Below are 14,936 nucleotides of genomic sequence, written 5' to 3' on the forward strand. Positions count from 1 at the left end.
TGGTTATTTTCTAATGAATAAGCACAGGCTCGAACTTGGCTCACTAGGGGTAAATGAATCAGGGTAGGCACAAAAGAACGATACCGATGATGTGAAAGAAAATGGTTTGAACCTAATGCCCTTTACTTTTGTTATACGCCTAATCCATCATAAAGTGTCAACAAAGACATGTATAACAATGCAAGTTCTAGAAACATCAACAATGCATGACCAACACACAATAAAATAAAATGGAGCACGATATAGTGTTTGCTCATAGGCTCAAATTTCACTAAAGAAGAATGGTATGTGTGCTAGACCCCCTACACTTGTCATTTCAACACATCATCAAGAGCAACTACTCATAAATGTAGCAGTAAGAATGCAAAATCAGTTGCACACAAAGAAAACATCAGTTTTTTCATAGACTTGCATCAGAGGCATTCAAGATTCAAATGAGAGAGACAACGAATAAACATTAAATGCTTTATGGATCAAACAACTTCACTCGGTTGTACTCTATCTTCCTCTTTTTTTTTTCCTTTTCATAATTTTTTTTCGAATAAACATGCAAAAAATTGGAAAAAATAGAAATTGAAAATAGAAATAAAACTATATACCCCCTCCCACACTTATATGTGGTAATGTTCTCAATGACACAAAAAGTAGATGCACAACGCAGACAAAAAAAACGCAAGGGAAGTTAGCGAACTCCCCTAAAAATTGTTGGGCATCGTAGAGCAAAGCTTTCTATTGCTGTGGCGGGAGAAATGATGGATCGATGATGAAAGCTGCTGAGAGAAGATGTGAAAGGGGTGAAAACATATAGGATTAAATAAAATGAACGTAAATTCTTTTTTTTTTTCTTTTTTTCAGAAGATGTTTTCTAACAAGGCGTGGATTAAATAAAATGAACGTAAATTCTTTTATTTTTCTTTTTTTTCAGAAGATGTTTTCTCACAGGGCGTGATCACGCCTTGTTAGAAAACATCTACTGCATTTAGGACAAATTTTTTTTTTGGGTGCAGAAGTGATATTCTTATAAAGCGTGATCACACGTTGTTAGAAGACATCTTCTGCACAAAGGAAACAAAAATTGTACTATTTGAAAAAAAATAAAAATAAAAGAAATTAAAAATAATAAGAACAAAAATTTGGGTTTCCTCCCAAAATCGCTTGATTTTTAGTCGTCAGCTTGACTCTCAAAAGCACTCATTCAAAGAGCGGCTGACGCCCAAAGTACGTGTCATATAACACCATATATGGGTCTTGGTTCCATGTGCCCTCAAGTTTGGCTTGATGCATGCAATGTAAGCTCTTCTCCTCAACAAAACGTGACTTTAAATAATAGACATGAGATTAGAGTATCATCGTGGGCTCTTGAAGAACAAAATCTGTTGAAATCGGCAATGGAGAAAGACAAGGATCTCCTAGATGTATGTATGATAATATTATCGACGAGCTCAAATCGATAGTCTCAGGAGCTTGTTCATCTCTCAACTTCATTGGTGCCTCATCTTCGTGTAATATTTCTTCCAAAACTTCTTCAGACTGAGGCTCAACAGTTTTCTCATTCAATGCCACGCGCTTATTTACCATATCATTCAATCGACTTATGATTATTTCAAGACTATATCCCTCATATTCTTGATGCTCGAAAGGTTGGTCTGTAAAATCAGGTTGGCTAATTTTTGGAGTGTATTGGTGGCTCCAACTCTGCAGCGAAGGATTCCCAATACTGATGGTAGTTAAAGTCGACCATATCATTTAGCAAATATATCACATTGTCTTCACGTCAACTAAGTAGTGGACTACCAGTTGTTAGTGCTCCATTAAATACCCATATTCGTGTAACTGCATCCAAACCTTTAAGGAAAATTCGAATAAGAACATAGTTAGAAAATTCATTATTCCTGAATGTTGTTGCTAAATTATTGAAGCTCTCCCATGCTGCATAGAATGGCTCTCCGTTTTGTTGGGCAAAACTTGTGAATATTTGTCGATGAAACATCTCGACGTATTTAAAAACAAAAAGTTATCAAATTCTCTTCTGTCGACGAATCACCTGTAAGAGAAGAACAAAGCATAAAAAAGAAAATAAAAATAACGAAACTCGAAAAAAAATCAACCTTGCACCGTTCCCCGGCAACGTCGCCAAAATTTGGTGTGCTGTCGTTGTGCCACCAAACTTAGATTCCTACTCTCTAAATAAAATTAGTATAATGGTGAGCACGGTCGAATCCACAGAGAACGGTGGATTTTTTTCTTTCGAGCAAAATGTAGATGAAGGGGGGATTTTGGGATATGAATTTAATAAAATACTAAACTAAATTTATCCAAGAAAAGAAAACTAATAAATTTAAATGGCAATTACTCAACTAGAATAAAGTGAAGAATTTAATATGAGAAAAATCTGATTCAAGAGAGTTCTACTATTTAATTATATAATTGTTCATCGGCTAACAAATAATTTATTCAAGTTGTTCCAAGCAATTAACCTTAGAATTATAGGGATAGCCGCTAAAATTCTTGTGTTTTCCTAAATTAATTGACCGAACCCAACATCCCATAAAAACTTATCAATAACTAACTGGGCACGATAATGTTACATATTAATTAAAATAACATTTTAGTTTTGTGAAAACAGTTAATCCTAAAATCTAACAATCGAGATAGCTGCAATTGATAGATCGAGTTTTGTTGATTTATTTAGATTAAATATGATATGATAGAACAACACACCTAATCTATCGCTACTCATGTACCAATCGTTCATGACAATTACGGATCACTGAATTCATGGTTAGCAGTAGAAAAGTTAAATTGTCAGATTAATCGATATACAATATTCATATAATTAAATCATAAATTGACAAATACTTGGAATAACAAGAATATCAAATCTAATAACGAATACCTCACAGTGATAAATTAAACAGTAAAAAGAATCTTTAAATCAGAAATAAAACTTAGCCTAGAGTTATGGAGAGAAGATGAGAAATTCTTTCGTTTTCTTCTTGTTCTTTACTTTTTCTGCCTCTTTTCCTTCTACTGTGCGTGAGATTGGTGGAAATGTTGTGAGTTGAATAATAAAAAATTGCTGCCTTCTCCTTGTTCACGGGTATATTGTGTAGTTATTGGGCCAAGGAGAGGAGCCCATTAATCCAAATCCTAATCCTTAAAAATCATATCAAAGATATGATAGAGTTTTTTTTTTGGAATAAAACTATATCTTATCTTTATTTCTCTCAATAAGAAAAAATATCTCTTCAGTTATTTTTCACAAATCAAATACCATAATTAAGAGTCTTAAATATGATATTATCTTTGCAATTTTCAGACTTCATATTTAGTTATGGCGGCAGCTGAAGGACAGTCACAAGGCGTGATCACGCCTTATGGAAAGATCACTTTTGAATTTTTTCTGCTTCAAGTCTTCCACGAAGATCATACCGACAATTTTAATTGTGATATAAAATCACCTTTTTTAGCCCAGATTTATCGCAAGAGCAGAAAACTTCCTCCTACAATAAAATCACACTTAATGTCTCAATTAAGCATGTTAGAAGTAGTAACAATGAGAGATACGACAACAAAAGTGCAAACTATTACGATCCTATCATTTACCAACGGGTGAAGATATCATATGTGATTTGACGAGTTAAGAGTGCAATGAGTCTCTTGCCAAAACAAAAAATGTGCTTTAGGAAAATGTGTTTTCTTAGTTGCACATATAATGCCACTATTAGTACTAAAAGATGAATCACATTGCTATCGAATTCATATGCAACTCTTGATATACTAATGATTGCATATTCGATCGGGATATATGTGTTGAAGGGACCGTACTGTACGCTAACCATTATTTAAAGTTTTTGCAGACACTATCAATGACACCTAGGGAATCATAGAGCGATGCTAGTAGACTCTCTTACCATTATCCGATAGGTGCAATGAGAAATGAGTTCTGACATTCTCGATCAATGAATTGATGAAAAATGGGGCTAACTAGAATAAACCTGAATAAGAATAAATATTATACACATTTTATATGGTGATATTAAATATGTATATATATGGTATTAATATATCATGTATTATCAAAAGTTGATAAATACATAATATATATATATATAGATATAAATATATATTAATAATATGAGAGTTTTAATATAATGAAATATAGAGTCCTAATGGACAAAGACTAGGAGTCCATGTGGGAGAGGGATTCCTGATTAGATCAGGAGTCGCACTCTATATATACGCCACGAGGGGTTATGAAACATAACGAAATTTTGGCACACAAAATTCAACACAAATCTTTCCAACTTCGTGAAAAACCTCTTGGCCATCCTTTAAAATTTGGAGAACAAAATTTCGATCCTTCGATATTCTTCCACCATCGCGTCGGCATTGCTGCACCGTCTCCGAATTTTGGAAATTCAGAGGCTATAATCTCAACGCATAAATCGCTTGCGATTTCTAATGCGATCCAAGCGAGGATAACAGTTTCTGATCATGGACCTAATTAGATGTTCAAAGGCGAGTTTCGTTCGTAGAGATTTACAAGAAGAATTATGTTCGCTTTAAACCTGGAATAGTTTGGAGTCTAGGCATGTTACACTCGCATGTATAAAATTCTTACACTCTATAAATGTTTTAAACATATGCGCCCAATGACCGTTTCGAATATCAAAACAAAAAATTGTAAACTTCTACTGCATCTTAGATGCGAGTAGACGGTGCTCTGACTATTTTTATTGGTCTATCTAAAGGTACAATATCACAGTTTATGTTCTAAAAAAATGAATCAAAATTAGTTTTATCCATATATTTATTAACCCCGCCCCTTCGTCCATTTATCACCACCTAACTTTAAAATATAAAATTATGTAGTAGTGATTTCGGAAATAAATCTTAATTTAAAAAAAATTATTAATACAACTATTATTTATGTGATAATATTTGATCAATTTCCCATGAATAATTCAAGAGCAATACATCATGAAATTGACATTTTTATTTGGTTGTGTGATGGAGACATGGACGATGTCGAAAAATCTTTTCCCCCTCTTGGTTTGGAAAATTTAGGAAATTAATGCCTATTGAAATAAATAAAATAATAAGATATTACTACGGTTTTTTTTATATCCTAATATAAGGGTGGAGAAGACTCGAACTTGAGTCAATACATAGAGAATTCTGGTGAGACCATGGTGCCAAACCCTCGGTCTTGATATTACTACGGTTTAGTTCAACCTATTTCGAGAACATGGTATTTATACTTCAAATTTTGGTAATCACATTTCATCTCAACTTTTTCTTTAATAACGTGTAATAATTTTGGTTATAAATTTGCCCCATTAGGACTAATAAATATTTTTCCATTTTATTCATATAACATAAAAACATCGATACTTTAGTTTCTTTAACTTGTTTTATATCATTAGTACCATTAATTTTTTAAAACTTTATAGTCTTATAATTTCATATAATAAGTTTGATTTTTGGATTGTATAAAAATATATTCAAGATTTATTATTGATTGATTAAAATTTTAAAAATAACATTATATTGAAAAAGTAAAAATATTAAACAATTTCAAAACTTATTAAGCTGGCAACTTTCAAGACACAAATAGGAATTATGAAAGTTCGGTCCATATTTCTATCTTTTGCAGAATATATATTCTCGATTTTCAAAACTTCTTGTTTGCAATTTTAATTTAAACTAATTAATATTTTAAAAAAGCACTTGGTTGTTCAATTTTTTTTAAAAAAATAAATTTAATTTATTTTGTACAATATATCTAACAAAATAAAATTTATAAATAATATATTTGTGTGGATTTTGAATTAACTTTTTAACTGCTATGTATTGTTCTTTCCGCTTCATATATTTCCTTGAGCCATCAATAAGTTATTTTATTATTTTAATAATATTTTCTTACGAGAAAATGTTGAATGATATGATATTTTTTATGGACACTATTTTTTTAGAAATATAAGATAATTCAATCATATCGTATTTAGTTAATCTTTTTATTTGAAAAAAAAATGTTTAACTTCCAATCAATACTCAATTTTAGAATATATATGATCATATTTTTATTTTTATTTTTATCTCTGTCACTTTTAAATGTATATAAGATAATAATATGTGGAAAAATAATTTAAATAAAAAAACAATATATATTTCAGAAAATACATATATTGAAATCAAATTTACATATATCATATGTTAGGATCAAATGTTAGGCTAAAAGCAATAACATACAGATAAGGGACAATTTTATTTTCTCGTATTTGTGGCAGCGCAGAGTGATTCTACTTGGGTATTAATTGGTCGGACCGTAAACCTATGAGTTCAGCGAGGTGCGTATCTATCTGTTATTGTTGTCTCATATCTCTTATATATCAGTCTTACCTTATTTCTACTGTCGGTCATGTCTTCAGTAAAGACAATATTACCCGTTAAGATCTGACGTCACTCTTTTATGATCCACCTAGCCAACCAAATAAAGCGGCGCAACGTCACCTTGACGCATGTGAACTTCTCATGAGATCACTCATCCCAGTACTATTCTCACCCATGCAGACTTAACTGAACATTCTCCCTCCCAAAAAGTATAGAAATATGCTTATTGAGAGACTTGAACCCATGACCTTGCTTTCATACAAATTGTTATGATCAAACGCTTACCACTATGCCTAAAACTATAGTTGTTAGTCAATGCACAATTTTATTGTCTTATACTTGTGGCAGTGCAGAGTGCACATACTAGAATGCTAATATGTCGGGTTGTTAGACTCATGAGTTTGGGAAGTACGTGTCTATCTGCTGATGTTGTCTCATATTTCTTAGAAATCAGTCTTACAATTTTCCTACCGCCAGTCATGTCACCAGCAGATGTAGTATTACCCATTAAGATATAATATCACTCTTTTACAACCCACATAGCAAAACAGATCAAGTGGCGCAATGTCAGCACCTTGACGCACGATAAGTTCCTAAAATGTCAATCATAGTGCTTAATCCAACATCAATGTAATATAAACATAAAAAATATTTAGATTATCAAAATCATGTGAAACAAATTAAAACAATAAATCTTGTTGTGAGATTGTATGAATAGATGAAAATTATTTATTATATTTCTGAAACATATTAATCTTTAATTATAATTAATAAGTGCAAGGGAGGACGTTGTATTCACTTTCTTGAAGAAAATTGTAAGGATGAATGTGGTTAACAAAATTCAGAGTGCTAAATGCAAATAATACTTATATAAAATATATATATATAATATGAATTTGTCGAGTTCAGATTACGCAATTTCCTTGTTTTATATAAAAAAAATTGTATTTTTTTAAAAATAAAATAGAACAATCGAAAATATGTAAAAAAAAGTAAGAAAGTTATATGAATTTGTAATGTACTATCAATAAGTGCCTAACATGGTAAAATCAATATTTTGTAGAAATAATAAAGTTTACACTTTCATTTTTCTATATATACAGTATTTGCCATAACCAAATGCAAGGTTTCAAGAATCTCGTGATATCCCACAAACCAGTAAAGCTGCCACCTTCACTTCGCTGATTTCTTTTCATTTCCGGCTAAATCAATCAGTTCTTCGTAGCCATCATCGATAATTCTGCACTGCAATCTGCATTCCCTCCACCACCTTTCTGTGGTATGATATTCAATTTTTTGTGTTTCTGTTTCGTTTTCTATGTTCAAGATTCTCGATTCAAGAATCCCGATTTAAGTACGAGGGATTTTCCGTTTAACCAAAAAATCTTGGACTGCCAGCCATTTTGCATGATGTAATGGTTAAAACCTCGACTCTTGAGTTCTCAGTGATGTTATTTTACACCTTCCGAAGGTGCAATTTTTAAGTTGTACCCTGTACTTTTTCCTAAATATTAAAGGGTTTTTTTTAAAATTAATATAAGTAACTTTGCTTATGAGTCACTGTCAGAATGAATTTTTTAATGGGTTCCAACCTTTAGGTGAAAATCTATACTTTACTTGGTTGCTTGGATTACATATTGCACTTCTTTGATACACTACTGAAACCTTTGTACTTGTGTGTAATGTTGAATCTTGTGAATTAGGCTTGATCATTCCTTTAAATTTATGGGATTTTTGGATTTTCGTAATAATGGTGATGATCCTTGAATTTGTATGTGTGTTTTTTTTTTTTTTTGGATTAGTGAGTGAGTTATGATGGATGCTTGCTGCCATTTTGGAACTTTGAGCAGAGGTGGATTTGTTAATGGAGGTAATGGATTTTGGGGAGAGAAGATTAGAGGGAGTTTGAGTAATTGTTGGATGAATCAATGGGGAAATGGTTTGAATCTTGAGAAGAAGGAAAGGAAGATCAAACCTGGGGTTGCTTATTGTGTACTCACCAGAGAAAATATCCAAGAAACTCTGGTTTGTTTTTTTTCCCCGCAGTTTATGTTGATTCATTTCAGTTGAAGTTCTATATATTGTTTGTAGTTGTAGCAAATTTTGAATGCACGATAATATATTTCATTGTTTCAAAAACAGAGCGATTTAATACAATTTTGGGATGAAATATGCTGAGAAACCCCTCACTCGTCATGTGTTTTTGAATCATGCGAATACTTATATTGATTGAACCGTGTGTTTCTAGACTGTCCAGGCACCAAAATTCGAGAGGCACAAGGCGAATCCGAAGAATGTGGCGGCAATAATTCTTGGAGGAGGTGCAGGCACGCAGCTTTTCCCTCTTACAAGCAAAGCCGCAACCCCAGCTGTAAGATAATACTTTCGTGATCACGAATTACAAATAAGCATCGCAGTATACAACTGGAAATACCATTTCAAGAAAAAGAGTGTGATCTTGATGATTTTTCAATTGTCTTTGTGCTCAATGTTGAATAGCAAATGGCCAAGACATGAACTATCAAACTACTTTCTGTTTTTGAGTTTGCTTCTTTGAGACCTCACGACTTTTGTGATGCTGTTTGCAGGTTCCAGTAGGAGGATGTTATAGGCTGATCGATATACCGATGAGCAACTGTATCAACAGTGGCATCAACAAGATCTTTGTTCTTACACAGTTCAATTCTGCTTCCCTCAATCGTCACATCTCTCGAACCTATACTGGAAACGGTCTCAACTTTGGTGATGGATTTGTTGAGGTTGCGATTTTATGAGAATAGTTTCATATCTCAACATATAAATTAGTATATTCCTTGTTATACTCAGTGAAGAAGTGTAGATCTAGCAAGAGGCCGGGGGAGGGGTGATGGAATTTCTTTTTTAGGATTTATATGTAACTTTTGTAAAACTAAGTTTTAACACCACCCCACATCTATTGAGTTGCCCCATCTAGTACCCTTTTCCCGGATTCTTGGATCTCCCTCCACTGCTAAGAATTGTAAAGATGCATCAGTTCTTCAAAAGCATTTTACTTATTGTTAATGTAAAACAGGTTTTGGCTGCTACTCAAACGGCAGGAGAAACGGGAAAACAGTGGTTCCAAGGAACCGCAGATGCTGTCAGGCAATTTATTTGGGTATTTGAGGTGAGTTTGTAGATTCGGCTTTTGCAATATCATCTTGGTTTGTTTGGATAATTATTCTCATGACATTAAAATCCTTAAATGAATCTTGCAGGACGCAAAGGCAAAAGACGTTGACAACATATTGATACTATCAGGGGATCACCTTTATAGGATGGATTATATGGACTTTGTTCAGGTATGTTCGCTCATAAAAACCAACCATTTTTATGGAAACTTTCCATGGTGTTTCTCTCAATCTTTTCTATACCCGAACAGAACCATATTGACCGAAATGCGGATCTCACTCTTTCATGTGCAGCTGTGGGTGACAGGTTAGTCGAACTTTTTCTTGTTACTGTTCTAAACCTGCTTGTTAGTTATAGTTTATGATTTAAATGTCAAAATTTAGGTCTAAGTTCCAAGATTGATTTTAATATATAAATTTGTGGATTCATGTTGTATCTGATTGAAAATATCCTTAATTATGTAGCCGAGCATCGGATTTTGGACTGGTGAAGATTGATAGCCGAGGAAGAATAACCCAATTTGCCGAAAAACCTTGGGGAGCTGATAAGAAAGCAATGGTATTCTTATCTAATCTTCTAAACTTAGTTCTTTGGACCTTTCTAAATCGTCCCACAATGTCATATTCTATGCAAAACAAACTTCACATAAATGATGTCATATTTTGTCCTAAATTTGTTAAATTCACATTCGTGCAGCAAGTGGATACATCTATCATAGGACTGTCACCTCTCGATGCAGCAAAATCTCCATACATCGCTTCAATGGGTGTCTATGCAGTTTAGGACAGACATTTTGTTAAATCTCCTGAGGTGGAGATATCCAAATTCGAATGACTTTGGATCGGAAATAATACCCGCTGCTATAAAAGAATACAACGTGCAAGTATGTTTACTCAGTTGATTTTTGGTAGAAAGATTTTACATCAATGAAAATCTATATGTGCCTTTTTTGCAGGCATATGTATTCAGAGACTATTGGGAGGATATCGGAACGATAAAATCATTCTACGAAGCTAATCTAGCTCTTACCGATGAGGTTCCTCTCATTCTTTCGTTTGATAATTCATTTTATGTTCGTTTCATCAAAAGTGAGACGTCGACAATTTTACGCGCAGTTTCCTAAGTTTGAGTTTTACGATCCAAAGACTCCTTTCTATACGTCTCCTCGTTTCTTACCACCGACCAAAATCGACAAATGCAAGGTAAGCTAAAAAAGTTGCTTCGTAACATATTCCTCATATGGTCAATATAACAAGTCCATCTTTCAGATTAAGGATGCAATAATCTCACACGGGTGTTTCTTACGAGAATGCATAGTCGAACACTCGATTGTGGGCGAGCGCTCTCGTTTAGACTGCGGTGTGGAACTGAAGGTAAGAGTCATACTTCCATTTACTAAAACATTGGCTTTATGTTCAGAATATACATGTTTTATATCATATTTCTGGATAACAGGATACATTAATGATGGGGGCCGATAATTACCAAACAGAACCTGAAATCGCCTCCCTCCTCGCACAAGGGAAAGTTCCCATGGGGATAGGCAGAGATACAAAAATCAGGTTAACAAACATACACCCTTTTCTTGGATACATAAATGCACGTACATACATACATGTATACAGGTTGAAGTCCGTTTTAGCCAAGAAATGAACATACTATGGTTTCTTACGAGCTCATATTTAAGAGATTCACGTAACTTTTGACATGTAGGAACTGTATTATTGACAAGAATGCAAGAATAGGGAAAAATGTGATCATCATGAACAAAGATGTAAGATTTTATCACATATAATGCAATAGCTTTTTCACCAAAAACAGAGCTTTTTCTTTAGTAGTTTTCTGTGGCTTTAACAGGGTGTTCAAGAAGGTAACAGACAGGAAGAAGGATTCTGTATTCGTTCAGGGATCACCGTCATACTCGAGAAGGCAACGATCAACGATGGAACAGTCATATAATGCCATACAAAATGGAGTCGTTTGAGATCAGGATTGCAAGCTTTGAGACAGCTTGGAGTCGGGGTAACCGGTTTTATAAATCGACACCGTCGTTCCTTTCCATGTGTAGGCAGTATTTGTCGAAAAGAATGTAATTAAGATGAGATTTTGTGTGCTCCTTTTTTTCTGCATCTATGGGAGAAGAAATAATGAAATTTGACGCAGATTTGATAGAAATGTTTAAAGGTGGTGATTGGCTTACTCGGTTTAGTATTATATCTCGCATTACTATGGTTTATATTTCATACAAGCAGTAATCAAATATGGTATGGAGTGACATTCTTAACAAAGTAGAATAAATCACACCAAATAGATCAAAAAGAATTTCAAAAAACCAAAATTATTGTATTATATTAAATACATATATACATATACTAGCATGAAAACACGCATGACGCACATGAATTGATAACATATTCTATATAACAAAAAATAAAATTAATAATAAAAATATATTTTACTCCTTGTATAACGTGATCAAATCCATCAAACAACATTTTGTTTCAAAAAAAATAGAACAAAACAAATGATAAGAAATGAAAATTATGATTTATCTGATTAAGCACTAAATTTAACTAACAGAACAATACAAATATAATGATATGAACGATTTTGAATTGATTCAGAAATATAACAGTGTAAATAGAATTATATGAACATATTTTAATTAATTAATCAATATAAGAGTGTAATAAAACATTTTGATATATGATGATGCTATTTTCTACTTTTTACATCAATTAATTGATAAATATGCTCCTAAAATTAAAAAATTACATCTCGAAAATCTAAAATAGTATTTAATTATAATTCTTGGAATTTCTAAGAACGTGTGACAACAATTATTCATTTTAAGTTATATTATAAATTATAACCACGCGAATATTGTAAATTTGAAATCTTTCAAAAACCTGCATTTTGTTAGCCAATTAGTTAAATAAAAAAATAATAAAACATTATATTAGTTAAAGAAAACCTATGAACGTAAATTGTATTTTGAAAAAAAAAAACCAATAATACATTTAGACACAAGAATTAAAAATAAACTAAAAAAATACTTAATTCACCCATTTTATACCCAAAATATAAACTAAGAAAATTTCATTTCCTATAATTTTACTAAACGGAGATTCATTTTTTTAAATTAATAATTGAAATCAAATAATTATTTTATGTAAGTTAATTGAGTTGAATGATAAATAGATGTTACAAATTTTAACTTAATTGACTTGAATGATACATAGATGTTATAATACCTTAACTTTTTCTAACAATTATATATTCATCTTATTTTTATATTGCGATGTTTATTAAAAAATCACTATTCAATATCAAAAAAGGGAAAAAAGGAATACAACTTTAAATTAATCTCCAGTGTCATGTTTCATCATAATCATTATCCCTTCATTTTTTCAGAATTATATTTGCTAAGGTTCAAAGTTATTGACAAAAATTTTGAATCCGTTCTCACTATATATTTATATTTTAAGATTTTTCTTAAATACGATTTGAAAAATAAAATCATGTACACTACTGATGAATTCTATATATATTATACATTAAAAAAATTATTAAATTTGAATTAGAATAAAATATAATTACTTAATTACAACGATATTTTATAATTTAATTAATTATTATTAGAAAGTTATCGATAAATTAGATCCATACCGTGCCCAACTTCCTCAACTTTTTCTTTTTTTAATTAAAAATAATAAAATTTAACATGACAAAATAGTGAGGTATGAGATAATAAATAATGATGGGATAGTAATAACAATGAATAATGGGTGGAGAAAGTGATGCTATGTGTCCGGTCAGTTATATACTCTTTTTGTGTGAATAGTGAGGTTATTGGTAGTATCACACCCCAAAGAGGCCTACGACAGGGTGATCCACTTTCCCCCTATTTATTTGTTTTATGTGCTCATGGTTTATCTTCGGCGATCCTCTCTTATGAAGCTCGAAATCTTATCAAAGGGGTTCGAATTGCTTCTGCTTGCCCTTCGATTACTCACCTCTTCTTTGCAGATGACAGTCTCATGTTTTTTCAAGCAACTCAGGAAAGCTGTGCAGGGATTCGGAATTGCTTGATCTCATATGAGAAAGCTTCAGGGCAACTTATAAATTTTGAAAAATCATCGCTCTCTTTTAGCCCGAACACCAATTTAAATGTCATGGATTCTATTAAAACCATGCTTGCCATCCCTGTGGTGCAGGGTCATGAGGTGTATCTGGGCTTGCCAGTATTTTCAACTAGGAATAAGACACTTCAGTTTCGATACCTAGTGGAAAGGGTTGTCAAGCGTATGAAAGGATGGGGAAAAAAGACGTTCTCAGCACGAGGGAAATAGACATTGATAAAGTCTGTGATCCAGTCAATTCCAACCTATGCAATGTCATGCTTTCGCATCCCAAAATCTATATGCAAAGAAATAGAAAAAGAGTGCTTAAATTTCTGGTGGGGAGGAGATGATGAAAAGAGGGGGATGCACTGGAAATCTTGGAAATCACTATGTCAGCTTAAATGTCTGGGAGGAATGAGATTTCGTCACCTTGAGACTTTCAACATGGCTCTTCTAGCAAAACAAATTTGGAGAATTATTATTAATCCTGATTCACTGGTTGCGAGAATACTCAAAGCTAGATACTATAGACATCAAGACATCATGAAGGCCACTCTTGGTAGCAATCCATCGTATATATGGAGATCCCTTTTATGGAGTCGCCCTTTGCTGGAGAAAGGGCTATACTGGAAAATAGGAAACGGACAGAAAATTGCAACGTATGCAGATCGTTGGATCCCGGGGAAAGGAGCATATCAAAATAACTCACCTATCCCCCAAAATTTCTCCACGGTGAACACTCTTATTAGGAATGGAGAATGGAATGAACAGCTGGTCAACGAGCTCTTCCCCTTTCATGTTGCATCAGAAATCCTATCCATCAATCTATCTGCATCGGCACAAGAGGACTCTAGATTTTGGGTTTTCGATCCAAAGAGTAAATATTCGGTGAGAGAGGGGTACAAGTCGGCAATTGGACTTTATGATCCACCCGTGAATAGCTCTGAAGTGCACTTAAAAAGTTGGTGGCAATTCTTGTGGTCTCTTTCGATACCCCCTAAGGTCCGTATCTTCTGGTGGCGGGTTTTGCATAATATAATTCCTACATCAGGTAATCTGATGGTACATCATGTCCCTACCACTGGAGCGTGTCCATTATGCCACTTTGCTTATGATTCAACCAGTCACGCGTTGTTCTCTTGTCCAGCGATCAAAAGTTGCTGGAAAGACACTAGGTACTGGTCATGTCTAAAGAGTGTACGAATGATGGAGGTGTTTGATATTATATTATGGATGAAGAGTAATCTTAACAGAAAGGATTTCGAA

The 14,936-nt window shown here is 33.0% G+C and overlaps 1 protein-coding gene across 1 annotated transcript; it reads left to right on the forward strand.

Moving 5' to 3' along the window:
* Positions 1–7,496: 7,496 nt before the first annotated feature.
* LOC142554125 (glucose-1-phosphate adenylyltransferase large subunit 1-like) lies at positions 7,497–11,760 on the forward strand. The gene is given in 16 exon segments (XM_075664771.1): positions 7,497–7,675; positions 8,199–8,421; positions 8,645–8,767; positions 8,985–9,155; positions 9,449–9,541; positions 9,633–9,716; positions 9,797–9,852; positions 10,011–10,104; positions 10,243–10,323; positions 10,325–10,429; positions 10,502–10,582; positions 10,662–10,748; positions 10,815–10,919; positions 11,002–11,108; positions 11,260–11,320; positions 11,404–11,760. Coding segments are annotated over 15 exon segments (1,563 nt in total). The 5' UTR covers positions 7,497–7,675; positions 8,199–8,208; the 3' UTR covers positions 11,506–11,760.
* Positions 11,761–14,936: the final 3,176 nt, after the last annotated feature.

This window comes from Primulina tabacum, chromosome 8 (genome assembly GCF_025594145.1).
Source record: "Primulina tabacum isolate GXHZ01 chromosome 8, ASM2559414v2, whole genome shotgun sequence".
NCBI classification, from domain to species: Eukaryota; Viridiplantae; Streptophyta; class Magnoliopsida; order Lamiales; family Gesneriaceae; genus Primulina; species Primulina tabacum.